Source organism: Chiloscyllium punctatum, chromosome 28, assembly GCF_047496795.1.
Source record: "Chiloscyllium punctatum isolate Juve2018m chromosome 28, sChiPun1.3, whole genome shotgun sequence".
Taxonomy (NCBI): Eukaryota; Metazoa; Chordata; class Chondrichthyes; order Orectolobiformes; family Hemiscylliidae; genus Chiloscyllium; species Chiloscyllium punctatum.
Genome location: NC_092766.1, coordinates 19,641,177 through 19,663,553, shown reverse-complemented (window position 1 = coordinate 19,663,553; position 22,377 = coordinate 19,641,177). Strand labels below are relative to the sequence as shown.

The window sequence follows — 22,377 nt, the reverse complement described above, 5'->3', positions numbered from 1 at the left end:
ACCAGGGGACTGGAGAGTAGCGAATGTTGTGCCCCTGTTCAAAAAAGGGAATAGGGATAACCCCGGGAATTACAGGCCAGTTAGTCTTACTTCTGTGGCAGGCAAAGTAATGGAAAGGGTACTGAGGGATAGGATTTACGAGTATCTGGAAAGACACTGCTTGATTAGGGACAGCCAGCACGGATTTGTGAAGGGTAGGTCTTGCCTTACAAGTCTTATTGAATTCTTCGAGGAGGTGACCAAGCATGTGGATGAGGGTAGAGCAGTGGATGTAGTGTACATGGATTTTAGTAAGGCATTTGATAAGGTTCCCCATGGTAGGGTTATGCGGAAAGTCAGGAGGCATGGGATAGAGGGAAATTTGGCCAATTGGATAGAAAACTGGCTAACCGGTAGAAGTCAGAGAGTGGTGGTAGATGGTAAATATTCAGCATGGAGTCCAGTTACAAGTGGAGTTCCGCAGGGATCAGTTCTGGGTCCTCTGCTGTTTGTAATTTTTATTAATGACTTAGAGGAGGGAGTCGAAGGGTGGGTCAGTAAATTTGCAGATGATACAAAGATAGGTGGAGTTGTGGACAGTGAGGAGGGCTGTTGTCGGCTGCAGAGGGACTTAGATAGGATGCAGAGCTGGGCTGAGGAGTGGCAGATGGAGTTCAACCCTGCCAAGTGTGAGGTTGTCCATTTTGGAAGAACAAATCAGAATGCGGAATACAGGGTTAATGGTAGGGTTCTTGGTCAGGTGGAGGAACAGAGGGATCTTGGGGTCTATGTACATAGATCTTTGAAGGTTGCCACTCAGGTGGATAGAGTTTGTAAGAAGGCCTATGGAGTATTATCGTTCATTAGCAGAGGGATTGAATTCAAGAGTCGTGAGGTGATGTTGCAGCTGTACAGGACTTTGGTTAGGCCACATTTGGAGTACTGTGTGCAGTTCTGGTCGCCTCACTTTAGGAAAGATGTGGAAGCTTTGGAGAGGGTGCAGAGAAGATTTACCAGGATGTTGCCTGGAATGGAGAGTAGGTCGTACGAGGATAGGTTGAGAGTTCTCGGCCTTTTCTCGTTGGAACGGCGAAGGATGAGGGGTGACTTGATCGAGGTTTATAAGATGATCAGAGGAATAGATAGAGTGGACAGTCAGAAACTTTTTCCCCGGGTACAACAGAGTGTTACAAGGGGACATAAATTTAAGGTGAAGGGTGGAAGGTATAGGGGAGATGTCAGGGGTGGGTTCTTTACCCAGAGAGTGGTGGGGGCATGGAATGCGCTGCCCGAGGGAGTGGTAGAGTCAGATTCATTGGCGACCTTTAAGCGGCATTTGGATAGGTACATGGATGGGTGCTTATTCTAGGATAGAAGTTCGGCACAACATCGTGGGCCGAAGGGCCTGTTCTGTGCTGTATTGTTCTATGTTCTATGTTCTATGTTCTATTGGATTTGAGAGGTCATGTTGTGTCTGTACGGTATGTTGGTTAGGCTAATTTTGGAATGTTGCATGCAATTCTGATCTCCTTCCTATCGGAGGGATGTTGTGAAACTTGAATGGGTTCAGAACAGACTTTCAAGGATGTTGTCAGGTTTGGAGGTTTTGAGCTTTTGGGAGATGCTGAATAGTTTGGGGCTGTTTTTCCCAGAATGTCAGAGGCTGAGGGATGACCTTATCGAGATTTACAAAACAATGAAAGACATGGATAGGGTAAACAGAAAGAGTCAACTTGAATGTATTTGTCTCACTAGGGTTTGCTAACATTGGGCTTACAGATTTCAGGCTGCCAAATGCCTTCTGATATTCTTCTGTGCTGAGAAATTTTCTGCACCTTTTTAATCGAGTCACTCAGTGGAGAAATCAAACTGCTGAAACAGTCACACATTTTTCTCTGTTGTCAACAAGACCAGCTCATATCTCCTCAAAATGTTCAACAAGTTAGCCTCAAAGCTGACCCTTTCTTATTTCAAAGGGAAACGTGAAGTGTATGTTCCAGATGTGATGCCACTGGGCAAACTGCTTGACGTTAGCAAAACAATTTGTTTAAACAGTACGAATAAAATACAAAAAAAACCAAGAGGAATTTAGAATAACTTAGCAATTGAAAACAAAACTGAATCATAAATACCATACCCAATACTAATTGCCTTTTCCAATAAAGCAACATCCCATCAAGACACCCCTTGTCAAAAAGTAGGTCATGTGGCTCGGTGGTACAGTGGTTAGCACTGCTGCCTCACAGCGCCAGAGACCTGGGTTCAATTCCCCACTCAGGCGACTGACTGTGTGGAGTTTGCACATTCTCCCCGTGTCTGCGTGGGTTTCCTCCGGGTGCTCCGGTTTCCTCCCACAGTCCAAAGATGTGCAGGTTAGGTGAATTGGCCAGGCTAAATTGCCCGTAGTGTTAGGTAAAGGGGTAAATGTACAGGAATGGGTGGGTTACGCTTCAGTGGGTCGGTGTGGACTTGTTGGGCCAAAGGGCCTGTTTCCACACTGTAAGTAATCTAATCTAATCTATGTTTAAGAATGCAACAAATGGATTATGATTAATCAAGGGAATCAAGAGTTAAAGGAAGGAAGCGAGAGAATGGAATTGAAAAACCTCTCAGCCATGATTGAATGGCAGAGCAGACTCGATGGGAATAATGGCCTAATGTCTGCTCCTATGTCTTATGGTTCTTTGAAGCCTCAAGTCTTCCTGAACTCAAACAGCATCTCACTGCTAAAGCAACAATGTATATAAAATCTGTTTTGGGACAATTGGCTGCTTCTCTCCAATTCTTAGATCTGTATAAAAAAATCTAAAATACTACTCATTTACTGATTGAGGCCAGATCCAGTAGACATTTCAGTGTTTCAGCCTTTACAAACACTCTTCAAAGAAATCCAGGAGAAATGATTATTTTAAAGGGACAACATCCCTACAATTCCATCAACGAATCATAGAACATAGATAGAACATAGAACATAGAACATAGAACAATACAGCACAGAACAGGCCCTTCGGCCCACGATGTTGTGCCGAACTTCTATCCTAGATTAAGCACCCATCCATGTACCTATCCAAATGCCGCTTAAAGGTCGCCAATGAATCTGACTCTACCACTCCCTCGGGCAGCGCATTCCATGCCCCCACCACTCTCTGGGTAAAGAACCTACCCCTGACATCTCCCCTATACCTTCCACCCTTCACCTTAAATTTATGTCCCCTTGTAACACTCTGTTGTACACGGGGAAAAAGTTTCTGACTGTCTACTCTATCTATTCCTCTGATCATCTTATAAACCTCTATCAAGTCACCCCTCATCCTTCGCCATTCCAACGAGAAAAGGCCGAGAACTCTCAACCTATCCTCGTACGACCTACTCTCCATTCCAGGCAACATCCTAGTAAATCTTCTCTGCACCCTCTCCAAAGCTTCCACATCTTTCCTAAAGTGAGGCGACCAGAACTGCACACAGTACTCCAAATGTGGCCTAACCAAAGTCCTGTACAGCTGCAACATCACCTCACGACTCTTGAATTCAATCCCTCTGCTAATGAACGATAATACTCCATAGGCCTTCTTACAAACTCTATCCACCTGAGTGGCAACCTTCAAAGATCTATGTACATAGACCCCAAGATCCTCTGTTCCTCCACCTGACCAAGAACCCTACCATTAACCCTGTATTCCGCATTCTTATTTGTTCTTCCAAAATGGACAACCTCACACTTGGCAGGGTTGAACTCCATCTGCCACTCCTCAGCCCAGCTCTGCATCATATCTAAGTCCCTCTGCAGCCGACAACAGCCCTCCTCACTGTCCACAACTCCACCTATCTTTGTATCATCTGCAAATTTACTGACCCACCCTTCGACTCCCTCATCTAAGTCATTAATAAAAATTACAAACAGCAGAGGACCCAGAACTGATCCCTGCGGAACTCCACTTGTAACTGGACTCCATGCTGAATATTTACCATCTACCACCACTCTCTGACTTCGACCGGTTGGCCAGTTTTCTATCCAATTGGCCAAATTTCCCTCTATCCCATGCCTCCTGACTTTCCGCATAAGCCTACCATGGGGAACCTTATCAAATGCCTTACTAAAATCCATGTACACTACATCCACTGCTCTACCCTCATCCACATGCTTGGTCACCTCCTCGAAGAATTCAATAAGACTTGTAAGGCAAGACCTACCCTTCACAAATCCGTGCTGGCTGTCCCTAATCAAGCAGTGTCTTTCCAGATACTCATAAATCCTATCCCTCAGTACCCTTTCCATTACTTTGCCTACCACAGAAGTAAGACTAACTGGCCTGTAATTCCCGGGGTTATCCCTATTCCCTTTTTTGAACAGGGGCACAACATTCGCTACTCTCCAGTCCCCTGGTACCACCCCAGTTGCCAGTGAAGACGAGAAGATCATTGCCAACGGTACTGCAATTTCCTCTCTTGCTTCTCACATAATCCTAGGATATATCCCGTCAGGCCCCGGGGACTTGTCTATCCTCAAGTTGTTCAAAATGTCCAACACATCTTCCTTCCTAACAGGTATCTCTTCTAGCTTATCAGTCCGTTTCACACTCTCCTCTTCAACAATACAGTCCCTCTCGTTCTTAAATACTGAAGAGAAGTACTTGTTCAAGACCTCTCCTATCTCTTCCGACTCAATACACAGTCTCCCACCACTGTCCTTGATCGGACCTACCCTCGTTCTCGTCATTCTCAGGTTTCTCACATACGCATAGAATGCCTTGGGGTTATCCTTGATCCTATCCGCCAGGGATTTTTCATGCCCTCTCTTAGCTCTCCTAATCCCTTTCTTCAGGTCCCTTCTGGCTATCCTGTATCCCTCCACTGCTCTGTCTGAACCCTGTTTCCTCAATCTTATGTAAGCCTCCTTCTTCCTCTTTACTCAACATTCAACCTCCCTCGTCAACCAAGGCTCCCTCACACGACCATTTCTTTCCTGCCTGATAGGTACATACATATCAAGGACACGTCGTATCTGCTCCTTGAAAAAGTTCCACATTTCCACCACATCCTTCCCTGACAGCCTATGCTCCCAACTTATGCTCCTCAAATCCTGTCTTACAGCATCGTAATTTCCCTTCCCCCAATTGTACAAACTTCCTTGTTGTGCGCACCTGTCTCTCTCCATAACCAAGGTGAAAGTCACAGAATTGTGGTCGCCATCACCAAAATGTTCACCCACTAACAAGCCCACCACTTGTCCCGGTTCGTTACCGAGTACCAAATCCAATATGGCCTCCCCTCTGGTTGGACAATCTACATACTGCGTTAGAAAAGCTTCCTGGACACACTGCACAAACACCCCCCATCCAATCTACTTGATCTAAAGAGCTTCCAATTAATATTTGGGAAGTTGAAGTCGCCCATTACTACGACCCTGTGGCTTCTGCACCTTTCCAAAATCTGTTTCCCAATCTGTTTCTCCACATCTCTGCTGCTATTGGGGGGCCTATAATAAACACCCAACAAGGTGACTGCACCTTTCCTATTTCTGACTTCAGCCCACAATACCTCCAGAGGCAGATCCCCCTCAAACTTCCTTTCTGCAGCCGTTATACCATTTCTAATTAGCAATGCCACCCCCCTTCTTTTTTACCACCCTCCCTAATCTTACTGAAACATCTGTAACCAGGAACCTCCAACAGCCATTCCTGTCCCTCATCTATCCATGTTTCCGTGATGGCCACAACATCGTAGTCCCAGGTACCGATCCACGCCTTAAGTTCACCCACCTTATTTCTGATACTCCTTGCATTGAAGTATACGCACTTGAGCCCATCTCTGTGTCCGCAAGTAGTCCCTGTCAGTGCTACCTTCTCCACAGCCTCCCTACAGTCTTGGATATCCTGACACACAGCTAGCTTACTTGCTGGACTACAAGTCCGGATCCCATCCCCCTGCCAAATTAGTTTAAACCCCCCCGAAGAGTGCTAGCAAACCTACCCCCCAGGATATTGGTGCCCTTCTGGTTCAGGTGCAACCCGTCCTGTTTATACAGGTCCCACCTTCCCCAGAATGCAGTCCAATTGTCCAAATATCTGAAGCCCTCCCTCCTACTCCATTCTTGCAGCCACGTGTTCAACTGCACTCTCTCCCTATTCTTTGCCTCTCTGTCACGTGGCACCGGCAACAACCCAGAGATGACGACTCTGTCTGTCCTAGCTTTTAGCTTCCAGCCTAACTCCTTACCCAATAAATTCATGCAACGAAACAATGAACCATTCCAATCAGTCACAACCTCACCTACCACCTGCTGAATGTCACCATTGCATTTATCAAATAACCCAATTTGGCCTATACCTGCAGTTTCAGTTCCTGTGGGCACACGTGACGACTGCTCAAAAGATTCTCTAGTTGATTGGTCCTCAGGCGAATAAGTTGATGCTGTGTCTGAACCTAAAGGAAAGGATTAAGACAGAATTGATATTTTAGATTTTGGATTAACTCAACTGATTTACATCTGATTCAGGAAATATGAAACAACATTCAAGTTCCTTTTTCTAAATTTGTGGGTCGTGGGCTGCACGAGTTGAACTGGCTTTTGTGCATCCTTCGTTGCCTTTGAGAATGTTGTAGTGAACTGATTGTTGAGCCGCTGATGTCATTATTGTGTTCGACTCAGGAATGCACTCTTCCTCAATAGAAGATATTCTAGCACTAAATTGAATATCTGCAAATCACTACAGTCCCTCGGACGGACACTGTGGCTCTCACATCCACGTGAGCACACTTCTCAGCTATTCCAAAATCCATGTTTCTCTCCTTTAAGGGTGTAAGTTACATTTTTCGTGACACATTCAAGTTCCATTGATATGAACCAGACCAAACCCCCTCAAAATTCATGAACTTAAACTTTTCTTATTTTAAAGTCGTATGCCCGGCATTGCAGTCCAATTGCAAACTACCTATCTTGAATGGAAACACACTTTATTCTATATTATATTTGAAATACAATAAATAAAGACGGATTTGTGATAACTTAAAGCGACTGGAAAAAGTAACAGAATTAGAAATTGTTTAACTGCCTAACTGTAAGTATTCAATACAATAACATTTCATAAACACACCCGTTGTAAAACCAAATTCTATAAAATAAATTGTCAGGCATGCACTTCTCCAATCCAAAAGGAAACAGAAACAAAAAACTTCAAGAGAAAACGCTGAGAAAAAATATTATCAAGGAAAAATAAACTACAGCTTTGAAACGCAGCTTACAACCCCAGAAACTGCTTCACAAAAAAAACCTAAAACTGAATATCTTGTCCTGAGGGGAGCTTCATCCCACCCATCCCGGCTGCTTTAAATATTTCACAATTTAAAAAAAAACCTTATAGCCTCACAAATTGTTTATGCTATTAGTTTCAAATATTCAGCTCAGTACCTCTATCTTAATATCTCTCTTTTGGATGCGAGCATAAGAGGAACAGTTAGTAAGTTTGCAGATGACACCAAAATTGGAGGTGTAGTGGACAGCGAAGTGGGTTACATCAGATTACAACAGGATCTTGACCTGATGGGCCAATGGGCTGAGAAGTGGCAGATGGAGTTTAATTCAGATAAATGCGAGGTGTTGCATTTTGGGAAAACAAATTTTAGCAGGACTTATACACTTAATGGGAAGGTCCTGGGGAGTGTTGCTGAACAAAGAGACCTTGGAGTGCAGGTAGATAGGATAGTGAAGAAGGCGTTTGATATGCTTTCCTTTATTGGGCAGAGTATTGAGTACAGAAGTTGGGAGCTCATATTGCGGCTGTACAGGACATTGGTTCGGCCACTGTTGGAATATTGCGTGCAATTCTGGTCTCCGTCCTATCGGAAAGATGTTGTGAAACTTGAAAGGGTTCAGAAAAGATTTACAAGGATGTTGCCAGGGTTGGAGGATCTGAGCTACAGGGAGAGGCTGAACAGGCTGGGAATGTTTTCCCTGGAGCGTCGGAGGCTGAGCGGTGACCTTATAGAGGTTTACAAAATTATGAGGGGCATAGATAGGATAAATAGGCAAAGTCTTTTCCCTGGGGTTGGGGAGTCCAGAACTAGAGGGCATAAGTTTAGGGTGAGAGGGGAAAGATATAAAAACGACCTAAGGGGCAACTTTTTCACGCAGAGTGTGGAACGTGTATGGAATGAGCTGCCAGAGGATGCGGTGGAGGCTGGTACAATTGCAACATTTGGATGAGTATATGAATAGGAAGGGTTTGGAGGGATATGGGCCGAGTGCTGGCAGGTGGGACTAGATTGGATTGGGATATCTGGTCGGCATGGACGGGTTGGACCGAAGGGTATGTTTCCATGCTGTACATCTCTATGACTCTATGACTCTATAAACAAAACAGAACACATTGCACCTCTTAAAGTTATAGTCTTACAAAACATCCCCTCGAAAACATGAACTACCATGAGACAGAGGTTTATTTTTTAAAAACTTTAGTCATTTCCTATCAGTACACCACAACACATATATAGGTACAAGTATATTGTATTAACATTAAGCATGCAAACATTCACCAAAACAGTCCAGTCCAAACTTTTTCATCATCATTGAACACCTCCCTCTCTCTTCATTAAAGCCGCAACAATGGATGGACGTTCTGTCGTCCTGTCTCATCTATCATTTTGGAAGTAAATGGCTGCAAAAAGAACCTCAAACTGAATGATATGGAATTATCATATTTACGTACTGCCCCCAAAAAACCAAATAGAGCCGCATATGCAATTGTCTCAGGCACATTACTGTTAAGGTTAATGTTGAAATATTTGATTCCTTTTCAGTCATGGAATATTGCTGGTAATGATTATTCAATTGTTGGGAAAAATGTACAATTGTCTTTCTAACATCTAGTCACGATTTTGCAATTGGTCGGCATGGTGGCACAGTGGTTAGCACTGCTGCGTTCACAACACCAGAGACCCGGGTTAATTCCCGCCTCAGGCGACTGACTGTGTGGAGTTTGCACGTTCTCCCCCTGTCTGCGTGGGTTTGCTCCGGTTTCCTCCCACAGTCCAAAGATGTGCAGGTTAGGTGAATTGGCCATGCTAAATTGCCAGTAGTGTTAGGGACAGGGGTAAATAAAGGGATATGGGTGGGCTGCGCTTCAGCGGGGCGCTGTGGACTTGTTGGGCCAAAATGTAATGTAATATAATCTAAGAGCACATTACCCACATCGACATTAGATGCTTTTCCACATTAGAGCTAGCTCAAACTGAGCTTTCAGCTTTCAAGCCGTCAACTGCCCTCTGAAATTCCGTTGTACTGTGAAAGTTTTTGAACCTTTCCAAAGAAGTGACTCAGTGGAAAACTCACGCTGCTGAAAAAATCGCACATTTTACTGTGTTATGGACCAGATCAGACTCCATAAAAATATTTTAAGAAGGTAGCCTCAATCATAACCTTTTCTTATTTTCAGTGTAAACATGAGTGGGTGTTCCAGATGTGATGCAACTGATAAAACCACTCGATGATAAGCAATACAGCATTTGTTTAAAGGCAATAGTTAAAATAGAAGCAAAATAAAGAGGAATTTCGAATAATTTAGCTGTTGAAAAACTGAATCGAACCATGGATATAGTACCCATTACTAACTACCTATTCCCATCTCGTAATATGCCATAAAGAGCCCTCTGGGCAAAATGTAAATTCAGTCAAAGATTCATACATGCCGTTCAGCATGAAGAGAGATTTCAGTAGGAATCATTTACTGAAGCTCCAACACTTCTGGGCCCCGAACATTTGCTCGCTGCTGCAGCTAAAAACAAACCAGGACACCTGATTTGGGAGAACCGGTCACTGCAAATCCATTATTGTACCTGTTTTACAACAAACTTAAAGTCCTCTTAAATTATTGACTTAGGCCGGATTTTGTAGATACTTCGGCATCTCAACGTTTACAATCTCTCGTCAAAAAAAAAACTGCAAACAATATAAGCTTTTTTAAGGTAACAGCTTCGTCACAATTGCATCAAGTAATTAATACTCAATAATTTCAGCTCCTTCCATAATGAACTATTTCAGACAGTCACTACCACACCTACCTCTTGTTGACTGTTTACCATTAATCATAGTTATTGCATTCAATAAACGAACACAATTTGAATTATACCTGAGATTGCAGTTCCTGTGGGCACAAGTGACGCCTGCTGAAAAGATCCTTCAGTTGATTGTTCCTCAGGCCAATGAGTTGATGCTGTGTCTGGAGCTAAAACCAAGCATAAACACAGAAGAGACATTTTAGATTTCAGAGCAACTTAACTGACTCATATCTGATTCAGGAAATATGAAAGAACATTCCATATCTCTTTCTTAATAGGTGGTGACAAGTGCTGGTTGAACCAGCTTCAATTGCCTGTCTCAGTTTTCTTTGAAAATCTGGACGTGAGCTACGTCTGAACGGTTGATTTTATTGTTCTATACCACTCGAAATCAGGGAGAGGAAGCCATTCTGCCTCAATGGAATATGTCTTGGCATTACATTGAGTATCTGCAAATCACTACAATCCCTGTAGTTTGTACACTGTTACTCTCACAATCACTCATCACAGCTATTTTTTGCTTTCCTCTCCAAGTCCATATTCCACTTTTCTAAGGGACTGCATTACAAGTTCCGAGTCACGATAACGTCTTTTATTCTGAACAAGTTCTAAGCCACTAAAAACGTTTGAAGAAGATAGCCTAGATCGAATGTTCTCTCTTTTTTTAAGGCAACTGCCAGACCTTGCGTTCCAGATACAATTCAATTGGTCAAACCACCAGTCTTGAATGAAAACAGACTTTATACATAAACTATACTTAAAATACAATAAACAAAATATGGAGTTGTAATAACTTAAAACTTCTGGAACACTTAACAGAATCATAAATTATTTAACTTCCTTACAGAAAATGTTCAACACAGCAACGTCCCATAAACATCCCCGATCTAAAGGGATTATCAGTAAAATAGATTGCTGGACATGTAATTGCCGTGGCCACAAGGAAAACAGCCATGAAAAGAAAATGCTGAAGAAGAAATGTTCCAAAAGAGCTATACAGCAGCTTTGAAGTGCACCTTCAAGATCGCAACAACTGCCATGGAAAAACCTAAAACGAAAACTGTTGGGTCCCAGGGAACTTGATTCCCATCCATTCAGGATGCTTCTGATATTGCATCTTAAAAAACAAACATCAAGATCTCACAAGCTGTTTCCATTGTTGGCTTCAAATAGATAGCTTGGTACCTCTGTTTTAAACCTCTTTTCAGAAGAAAACACGAAACATTACGCATCTTAAATACATTGTATTGCCTCAATCTCCTCTCACAAAACATGAACATCATTATACAAAGTTAGCTCTACTTTTAATAACCTTTAGTCTTGTCCGATTATTACACTACAATACATGTACCAATACACATACAATGCATTGAAATTAAGTGTGCAAACATTTACTACTACACTCTAGTACAGCCTTTTCATCTCATCACTGAACACCGCCCTCTTCCTGCCTTAAAGTCACAGCAACGCATCGGCAGTTATGTACTGTCATCCTGCCACATGTACATTTCGCAAATGTCTGCAATAATAAGCTCAATGTGAATCGTCATGAATTTTCAGCACTGGAGACTGCAAAAAAAAGGCGCTTTTATCAGAACATGAAGTTGTCTCAGACACATTGCTGGCAACGGAAAGGTGGAATTGTTAGTGTCCGCTCTTCAAAAAGTTCCAAAGCAAATTAGGCTCTTTAAAATGACAGTTTAATCTCAGTTGCATCAATGAATAATTATTGAATAATTCCGGCTACTTTAATAACTGGATGTTTCAGTCAGTCAGCACTACACCCATGTATTAATGACCATTTACTCACAGTTATAGAAGTTAACAAATGAAACCAGTTTTACTTATACCTGAGATTGCAGTTCCTGTGGGCAGTAGTGATGCCTGCAGAAAAGATTCCCTAGTTGATTGTTCCTCAGGCGAATCAGTTGATTCTGTGTCTGGATTGGCGCAAAGGATAAACAAAAAGGAAACATTTTTGATTTCAGATCAACTCAATTGGTTAAATATCTGGTTCAAGAAATATGAAATATCATCCAATATCTTTTTTAAAAAATTGCATTGAAGTAGGCTGTGTTGGTTGTCCCAGCTTTTATTGCTCTTCGTTCATTGCCTTTGAGAATCTCGTGGTGAACAGCCTTAATGAGCCTCTGATATCATTTTGCTGTCAGTCGAAATCAGGGAGAGGAATCCACTCTGCCACAATGAACAGTACCCTAGCACTAAATTGAATATCAGTAAGTTACTACTGTCCCTGTATTTCGGAGACAGTGACTCTCACATTCATGTGATCACTGTTCTCAGTTGTTACATTGCAATACTCTCAAGGTTCATGCCCGAATTCTGTAAGGGTCTAATTTATGATTTCAGAGTCACAATCACGCTTTTTTGTCATGAAACAGACCAAACCACTTCAAAAGGTGTGAAAAAGATAGCCTAGACCCCAATCTTTTCTTCCTTTAAAGTAAAGTGCCAGGTATCGTGTGCCAGATGCAAATCGATTGGTCAAAGGACCAGTCTTGAATCAAAACATACTTCATTCATACAGGTATTTAAAATACAATAAAAGAAAAACAGAATTATTGTGACTTAAAATGACTGGAAAACTTAACAGAATTATAAATTATTTAACTGCCTAAGATTAACTGTTCAATATAGTAACATTCCACTAAGTCAGCCATTGTGAAGAGGAAAATACGCTGATAGACATGCACTTTTCGAATCCATAAGGAAAAAAAAATCAAGAGTTTAAGCTGAGAAAGAGAGTAACAAGGAGAAATGTCTGCAGTTTTGAAATGCAGCTTCAAGACCCTAGCAATTAGTACTGAAAAAACTGAAGCTGAAAATCGTGGCTCTTAGGGGTGCTTGATCTTACCCATTCAGGCTGCATCAAACATTCCAACTTAAAAAAAAATACACACACGTCCTCTCAAGATGTTTATGTTATTAGTTTCAAACGGAGAGCGAAGTAAATCGCTTTTAAAACCACTCTTTAAAGTAAAACAGGACACATTCGACCTCTTAAAGTGAACGTATTGCCACAACACTCCCTCACAAAAATGGACCATCAATACACAAAGCTCGCTTGATTATTAAAATCCATTAGTTTTCTCCTGTTGGTGCAACACAATGCATATACTGAGACATATGTATTACAATGATATTATGCAAGTACTCATTCACAACAATAGTCCATTACAGCTTTTTTTTGCTCTTCACTGAATACCTCCCTCTTGCTTCATTAAAGTCCTCAGAACCATTCGGCAATTACACTCTGTCATCCTGCTACGTGTACGCTTTTCAAATTCAAATAATAAGCTCAATGTAAATAGTTGGGAAGTTTCATCCTTCAATCTTCCCAAAAAAATTAGAGACGCTAATATCAGAATATGAAACTACCTCAGAATCATTACTGGCAACATAAATGTAGAAATGTCAGTTTCATTCTCATCTGGACGATTTCTGCTGTTGATTGCTCAAATTGTCGAGAAAGTACTCAAACTGTCTTTGTTTCCTCTGGTCGTGTTCTTGCAAAAGTGCAGCACCAACACCCACACTACTCGCATTCAGAGCGAACATGAATATGTTTGCCTCATTAGGGCTGGCTAACACTGGGCTTTCAGGCTGTCAAATGTCTTCTGACATTAAAATGTGCAGTGAAAGTTCCTGCATCATTTTATTCGAGACACTCAGTGGAGAAATCCAACTGCTGAAGGACTCCAACAGTTTAGTCAGTTATGGACCGGCTCAGATCTCCTCAAAATGTTCAAGAAGTTAGCCTCAAACCTGACTCTTTCTTATTTTAATGCGAAACGTGAAGTGAATCTTCCAGATGAAATGCCACTGGGCAAACCACTTGATGTTAGCAAAACAATTTGTCTAAACGTTACAGACAAAATACAAACAAAATGAAGAGGAAATTAGAATAAGTTTATTTTACTAAAAATAAACTGAATCATGGATACACTACCCATTGCTAATTGATTGTTCAAATATAGCAACATGCCATACAACATTGTCAAAGAAGCTATGTCATGGTGTGTGTAAAAGAATTAAACTAATGGATTCTTGATTATTCAAGTGGATCAAGAGTTCAGGGAAGAAAGTGGATGAATGGAATTGCAAAGCTTCTCATACAGGATTGAATGGCGGAGTGGACTCGATGGGGACAATGGACTAATTTCTGCTGCTCTGCGTTGTGGTCCTCTAAAGCTTCAAATCTTCCTGAATCCAAATAGCATCTCATTGCCACGGGGGAAAAAAAAAACATCTGATTTGGGAGAAGTGGTCGCTCCGCTTCCATTCTAGATCTTTTTAACAAAAAACTAAATACTACTCATTTGCCGTTTGAGGCCAGTTTCAGTACACACTTCAGCGCTTCAGTTTTTACAAACTCTCTTTAAAGAAAACCAGGAGAAAATAATAATTTCAAAGTGACAGCATCGCTACAATTCCATCAAGGAATCATGACCCAACAATTTCATGTAACAAAACAATTAACCATTCCAGTCAGTCACAACCTCACCTACGGCCTGTTGAATGTGCACCATTGAATTTAATAAATTAACCCAATTTGACTTATACCTGCGGTTCCAGTTATAATAACTCACCCTCCCAAACATGAGCCACCATGAGACATAAGTTTATTTTTATAAACTTTAGCGCTACACCCACAACACACATGAAGGTACAATTATATTGCATAGTCATCAGGCATACAGGCATTCACTAATATAGCCCAGTATAAACGTTTTCACCATCATTGTACATCTCCTACCTCCTCCATTAAAGTCGCAACAACGCAGGGACAATTCGGTTATGTCGATCTGTCACCTGTATCATTTTGGAATTAAATGGCTGCAAGAAGAAACTCAAACTAATTGATCTGGAATTTTCATCCTTATAACCTCCCCCCAAAAAAGCGGTATCAGCAGAATATGCAATTGTCTCAGATACAGCACTGTTAACGTTAATGTTGAGATGTTAGATTCCCTATCAGTCATGGAATATTTCTGCTAATGATTATTCAATTGTTGGGGAAAATGCACAATTGGCTTTCTGAAGTATTGTCACGTTCTTGCAAGAGTGCAGCACCGACTGCCACATTACCTGCATTGACAGCCACCTTTGCCACATTCCAGCTGGCTAAAACTGGGCTTTGAGCTTTCAAGCTGTCAAATAACTTCTGAAATTGCACTGTGCTGTGAAAGTTTCTGCATCTTTCCAAAGGCATGACTCAGTGGAAAACTCGCACTGCCGAAAAATTCGCGCATGTTACTGTGTTGTGGACCAGATCAGACTCCATAAAAATATTTTAGGAAGGTAGCCTCAAACATAACTTTTTCTTATTTTAAAGGTAAACGTGAAGTGGGTGTTCCAGATGTGATGCAACTGATTAAACCAATCGATGATAATCAAGGCACCATTTATTTAAAGACAATAGTTAAAAACAGAAACAAAACAAAGAGGAATTTAGAAAAACTTTGCTGTTGAAAAACTGAATCTAACCATGGATACAGCATCGATTACTAATTACGTATTCCCGTCTGCAGGATTGAAATGCAGCTTCAAGACCCTAGCAACTTGTGACAAAAAGTAAAACTGAAAATCCTGGCACTCAGGGGAGCTTTATCTCACCCATTCAGGAGACTTCTAATATTTCAACTGTGAGAAAAACCACGAGGAGAAAGTGAGGACTGCAGATGCTGGAGATCAGAGCTGAAAATGTGTTGCTGGAAAAGCGCAGCAGGTCAGGCAGCATCCAAGGAACAGGAGAATCGACGTTTCGGGCATCAGGGCTGATGCCCAAAAGGTCGATTCTCCTGTTCCTTGGATGCTGCCTGACCTGCTACGCTTTTCCAGCAACATATTTCCAGCGTGTAAGAAAAACCACACAAGTTCTCTCAAGCTGATAAGTTATTAGCTTCAATCGGAGAGAGAAGCAACTCTTTTAAAACCTCTCTTCAAAGTGAAAAGGACACATTCCACCTCTTAAAGTCAATGTACCTCCTCAACATCCCCTCACAACAAACTGGACCATCAATACAGAAAGATAGCTTGATATTTAAAATCTGTTAGTTTTATCGGATTAATATTTCACAATACACATACTGATACACAAACATTGCAATGAATTTATGTAAGCAATCATTCACGACTACAGCCCATGACAGCTTTTTGTGCTCTTCACTGAACACCTCCCTCTTCCTTCATTAAAGTTACCAGAACCATTCAGCAACTTCATTCTGTCATCCTGTTACATGTACAATTTTCAAATTGAATTACAATAATACCAGGCTTAATCTAAATTGCCGGAAAGATTCATCCTTCAATCTTCCTCCAAAAAAAATATGTTGTTATCAGAATATGAAACTATCTCTAATACATTTTCGGCAACATAAATGTCGAAATGTCAGTTTTGTTCTCAGTCTTGGACTATTTCTGATTATTATTCAAATTGTCAGGAAAATGCTTAATTTGTCTTTCTGTCCTCTTGTCGTGTACTTGCACGGGTGCAGCACCGTAATGAGCATTACTCGTATTCAGAACCGACATGAATGTATTTGCCTCATTAGGGCTGGCTAACAGTGGTCTTCGAGCTTTCAGGCTGTCAAACTTTCTGCACTTTTTTAATCGAGTCACCCAATGGAGAAATCCAACTGTTGAAGCACTTTTAGTCAGTGACGAATCGGACCAGACCTCCTCAAACTGTTCAAAAAGCTATCCTCAAACCTGACAATTTATTATTTTAAAGGAAAACGTAAAGTCGATGTTCCAGATGTGATTCCACTAAGCAAACCAATTGATGTTAGGAAATCTATTTACTTAAACAGTACAGGTAAAATACAAACAAACGGAAGAGGAAATTAGAATAAATTCATTTAACTAAAAATATACTGAATCATGGATACCTTAGCCATTAAAAACTGACTGTTCCATCATAGCAACATCCCAAAAAACACATCCTTTGACAGAAAAAGGCTATTTATGGTGTTTGTTTAAGAATGAAACAAATGGATTCTTGATTATTCAAGGGGATCTAGAGCTAAGGTAAGAAAGTGGGAGAATGGAATTGAGCAATCTCTCAGCCATGATTGATTGGCCGAGCAGGTTAGGAATAATTGCCTAATTTCTGCTCCTACGTCGTATGGTCCTTTGAAGCTTCAAGTCTTCCTGAACGCAAACAGCATCTCACTGTTACAGCAGAAAGAAAATTAAAAATCTGACCTGGGAGAATTGGCCCCTCCACGTCCATTCTTAGATCTATTTCAAAATACTACTCATTAATTGATTGAGGCCAGTTCCAGTACACACTTCAGCGCTTCAGCCTTTAAAAACTGTCTTTAAAGAAGTCCAGGAGAAAATAATCATTTTAAAGTAACAGCATCGCTGCAATTCCATCACGGAATTGAATCATGATCCAATAATTTCATGCAACAAAATAACTAACCATTTCAGTCAGTCAAATCTTCACGTACCGTCTGTTGAATGTGCACCATTGAATTTAATAAATGAACCCAATTTGACTTATACCTGTGTCTCTAGTTCCTGTGGGCATACGTGACGCCTGCTCCAAAGATTCGCTTGTTGATTGTTCCTCAGGCCAATAAGTTGATGCTGTGTCTGAATCTGAAGGAAAGGATAAACACAGAATCGATATTTTAGCTTTCCGATTAACATTACTTTAATTGTATCAGATTGAGAAAGTATTAATTAACATTCGATTCTTTTTTTAGTATTTCGTGTATCGTGGGCTGCACTGGTTTAGTTGGCTGTTATTATGCATCTTTTCTTTGAGAATGTGGTAGTGAGCTGTCTTGATGAATTGCTTACATTTTCATTTTCGAGTCACATTTAAGTTCTATTGTTATGGACCACAACAAACCCCCGCAAAATCCATGAACACAATCAGTCATAGTGCAAACTTCCCCTCTTGAATGAAAAGGAATCGGATTCTACATTATATTTGAAATAAAATAAAAGAAAGAAGGAATTGTGATAACTTAAAACGACTGGAAAACGCAGCAGTATTAAAAATTACTTAACTGCCTATCTATAAGTGATCAATACAGTAACATTTCATAAACACACCCGTTGTAAAGCTAAATTTTGTAAAATACATTGTCGGGCATGTCCTTCTCAAATCCACAAGGAAACAACGAAAACAAAATCAAGAGAAATCGGTGAAAAAGAGTTTAGCAAGGAGAAATGTCCTGCAGCTTTGAAACACAGCTTACAACTCCAACAAATGCTTCCGAAAAAAAAATAAAGTTGGAAATAATGTCTCCAGCGGAGCATGATCCCAACCATCCAAGCTGCTTTATATATTTCAGTATTTTACAAAAACCTCATGAACTCACAAGCTGTTCACGTTATTAGTTTCAAATATTCAGTTTAGTACCACTATCTTAAAACCTCTCTTTTAAAGGAAACAGAATACATTACACCTCTTCAAGTCGTAGTCTTACGATAACACCCCCGTGAAAACATGAACCATCAATATGCAAAGACAGGTCTGTTTTTTGAAAAAAAAAGTAGTCTTGTCCCTTTCGTACACCACAGCACACATGCAGGTACAAGTATATTACATTGCAGTTAAACATGCAAAATGTCACTAACAGAGTGCAGTACAGACGTTTTTCCCGTCACGGAACACCTCCATCTTCCTTCATTAAAGTCACAACAACGCCCGGCAATTGCGTTGTGTCATGCTGCCACTTGGATCATTTTGGAATTAAATGGCTGCAAGAAGAAGCTCAAACTAAATGATCTGGATATTTTTTATCCTTAAATCCTCCCAAACAAATTAAGGCGCTATTAACAGAATATGCAATTGCCTCAGACACAATAAAGTTAACGTTAATGTTGAAATTTTAGATTCCTTCTCAGTCCTGGAATACTTCTGCTGATGATTATTCCACTGTTGGGAAAAAAAAATACACAATTGGTCTTTCTGACCTCTGGTCACGTTCTTGCCACATCCACATTGCCCGCATCGACAACCACTTTGAAAGGCTTTGCCTTATTAGAGCTGGGCTTCCAGCTTACAGACTGTCAAATGCCTTCTGACATTCCTCTGTGCTCTGAAATTTTCTGCCCATTTCCAAACAAGTCACTGAGTGGAAAAATCTCACAAGCTGAAAAACTCACACATTTTACTGTGTTATGGACCAGACCAGACTCCATCGAAATATTTTAAGAAGGTAGCATCAACCATAGGCTTTTCTTATTTCAAAGCTGAACGTGAAGTGGGTAGTCCAGATGCGTTGCAACTGACCAAACCACTCGCTGATAAGCAAAACACAATTTTTAAAAAGACAATAACGAAAATAGAAACAAAAGAAAGAGGAATTTAGGATAACTTAGCATTTGGGAAACTGAATTGAACCACGGATACGGTGCCCATTACTAATTATCTGCTCCTGTCTCGTAATATCCCATAAATGGTCGCCTTGCCAAAAAAGGTAAATTCAAGCCCAGATTCACACACGCCATTCAACATGAAGAGAGATTCAGCTAAAGTCACAGTTAGGAATCATACAATGAAGTTCCAAACCTTCTGGGAGCCAAACACCTATTTGCTGCTGCTGCAGCTAAAAACAAAGTAGAAAATCTGACCTAGGAGAAACGGTCACTCCACTTACATTGTTTCATCTGTTTTAAAACAAACATAAAGTCCTCGTAAATTATTGACTCAGGCCAGATTCAATAGACACTTCGGCACCTCAACATTTGTAATCTCTCGTCAAAAATAACCCAAAACAATAAAAAAGTTTTAAAGTGACAGATTCGTCGCAATTGCATCAAGTAATCATTACTCAATAATTCCAGCTCCTTCAATAACAAACCATTTCAGACAGTCACTATCACACCAACCTCTTGTTTAACGTATATTATTACTCACTGCTTTTGAATTTAATAAATGAACACAATTTGACTTCTACCTGAGATTGCAGTAGCTGTGGGCATAAATGACACCTGCTGAAGAGATTCTCCAGTCGACTGTTCCACAGGCGAATGAGTTGATTTTGTGCCTGGATCTGAAGCAAAGGACAAACACAAAAGAGACATTTTAGATTTCAGAAAAAAAACTCAACTGGTTAATACCTAGTTCAGGAATTATATAGTGACATTCTATATCTTTTTTTCTTAATGGCTTGTGGCACGTGATCTTTTGGTTGAACCAGAATCCATAACCTGTCACTTAGTTGTTTTTGAGAATCTGGTGGTGAGCTGCCTTGTTACACCATTGATTTCATTGTGCTATACCACTCGAAATCAGGAAGAGGAATCCAGTCTGTCTCAATGGTTTGTGTCCAAGCAGTAAATTGAATATCTGTAAATCACTGCGGTCTATGTATTTGGGAGACTGTGACTCTCACAGTCATGTGATCACTCTTCACGGCTATTCCAGTACATTGCTCGCAAAGTCCATGCTCCACTTCACCATTTTCTGAGTCACTGAGCTCTTTTGTTATGAACCAGACCTAAGCCACTCAAAATATGCGAAAAAGATAGTCTCGACCCTAAACTTCCCTTATTTTAATCAACTGTCAGGCGTTGTGTTCTGGATGCAATTCGATTGGTCAAACTAACAGTCTTGAATCAAAACATACTTTATTCATACAGTATATTTAAAATAGAATAGAAGAAAGACGGAATCGGAATGACTTAAAACTACTGGAAAACGTATCACAACTATAAATTATTTAACTGCAAACGGAATATCTTCATTTGGAACGTTCCATAAACACAACCGTTGTAAAGAGATATTCAGTAAAATAGATTGTTGGACCCATGCAATTGTCTAGTCCACAAGGAAAACAAACATGAAGAGAAAACGCTGTGAATGAAAGCTTAATGCAGATCATTATAGGATCAAGGATAACCCCAAGGCATTCTATGCGTATGTGAGAAACCTGAGAATGACGAGAACGAGGGTAGGTCCGATCAAGGACAGTGGTGGGAGACTGTGTATTCAGTCGGAAGAGATAGGAGAGGTCTTGAACAAGTACTTCTCTTCAGTATTTACGAACGAGAGGGACCGTATTGTTGAAGAGGAAAGTGTGAAACGGACTGATAAGCTAGAAGAGATACCTGTTAGGAAGGAAGATGTGTTGGACATTTTGAACAACTTGAGGATAGACAAGTCCCCCGGGCCTGACGGGATATATCCTAGGATTATGTGGGAAGCAAGAGAGGAAATTGCAGTACCGTTGGCAATGATCTTCTCGTCTTCACTGGCAACTGGGGTGGTACCAGGGGACTGGAGAGTAGCGAATGTTGTGCCCCTGTTCAAAAAAGGGAATAGGGATAACCCCGGGAATTACAGGCCAGTTAGTCTTACTTCTGTGGTAGGCAAAGTAATGGAAAGGGTACTGAGGGATAGGATTTACGAGTATCTGGAAACACTGCTTGATTAGGGACAGCCAGCACGGATTTGTGAAGGGTAGGTCTTGCCTTACAAGTCTTATTGAATTCTTCGAGGAGGTGACCAAGCATGTGGATGAGGGTAGAGCAGTGGATGGAGTGTACATGGATTTTAGTAAGGCATTTGATAAGGTTCCCCATGGTAGGCTTATGCGGAAAGTCAGGAGGCATGGGATAGAGGGAAATTTGGCCAATTGGATAGAAAACTGGCTAACCGGTCGAAGTCAGAGAGTGGTGGTAGATGGTAAATATTCAGCATGGAGTCCAGTTACAAGTGGAGTTCCGCAGGGATCAGTTCTGGGTCCTCTGCTGTTTGTAATTTTTATTAATGACTTAGATGAGGGAGTCGAAGGGTGGGTCAGTAAATTTGCAGATGATACAAAGATAGGTGGAGTTGTGGACAGTGAGGAGGGCTGTTGTCGGCTGCAGAGGGACTTAGATATGATGCAGAGCTGGGCTGAGGAGTGGCAGATGGAGTTCAACCCTGCCAAGTGTGAGGTTGTCCATTTTGGAAGAACAAATAAGAATGCGGAATACAGGGTTAATGGTAGGGTTCTTAGTCAGGTGGAGGAACAGAGGGATCTTGGGGTCTATGTACATAGATCTTTGAAGGTTGCCACTCAGGTGGATAGAGTTTGTAAGAAGGCCTAATGGAGTTCATTAGCAGAGGGATTGAATTCAAGAGTCGTGAGGTGATGTTGCAGCTGTACAGGACTTTGGTTAGGCCACATTTGGAGTACTGTGTGCAGTTCTGGTCGCCTCACTTTAGGAAAGATGTGGAAGCTTTGGAGAGGGTGCAGAGAAGATTTACCAGGATGTTGCCTGGAATGGAGAATAGGTCGTACGAGGATAGGTTGAGAGTTCTCGGCCTTTTCTCGTTGGAATGGCAAAGGATGAGGGGTGGCTTGATAGAGG

At 41.1% G+C, this 22,377-nt stretch overlaps 1 protein-coding gene across 1 annotated transcript in view; it reads right to left on the bottom strand.

Annotated features, from left to right (window-relative positions):
• The window catches only part of LOC140454053 (uncharacterized), a 118,155-nt gene that overhangs the window by 52,040 nt on the left and 43,738 nt on the right, over positions 1 to 22,377 (bottom strand). Inside the window, exons 13-17 of the mRNA XM_072549015.1 lie at positions 19,977 to 20,072; positions 17,566 to 17,661; positions 11,883 to 11,972; positions 10,104 to 10,199; positions 6,307 to 6,402 (exon numbers count right to left, since the gene is read on the bottom strand). Of these exons, the coding sequence (XP_072405116.1) occupies positions 6,307 to 6,402; positions 10,104 to 10,199; positions 11,883 to 11,972; positions 17,566 to 17,661; positions 19,977 to 20,072 (474 nt within the window). The remainder of the gene's footprint in view (positions 1 to 6,306; positions 6,403 to 10,103; positions 10,200 to 11,882; positions 11,973 to 17,565; positions 17,662 to 19,976; positions 20,073 to 22,377) is intronic.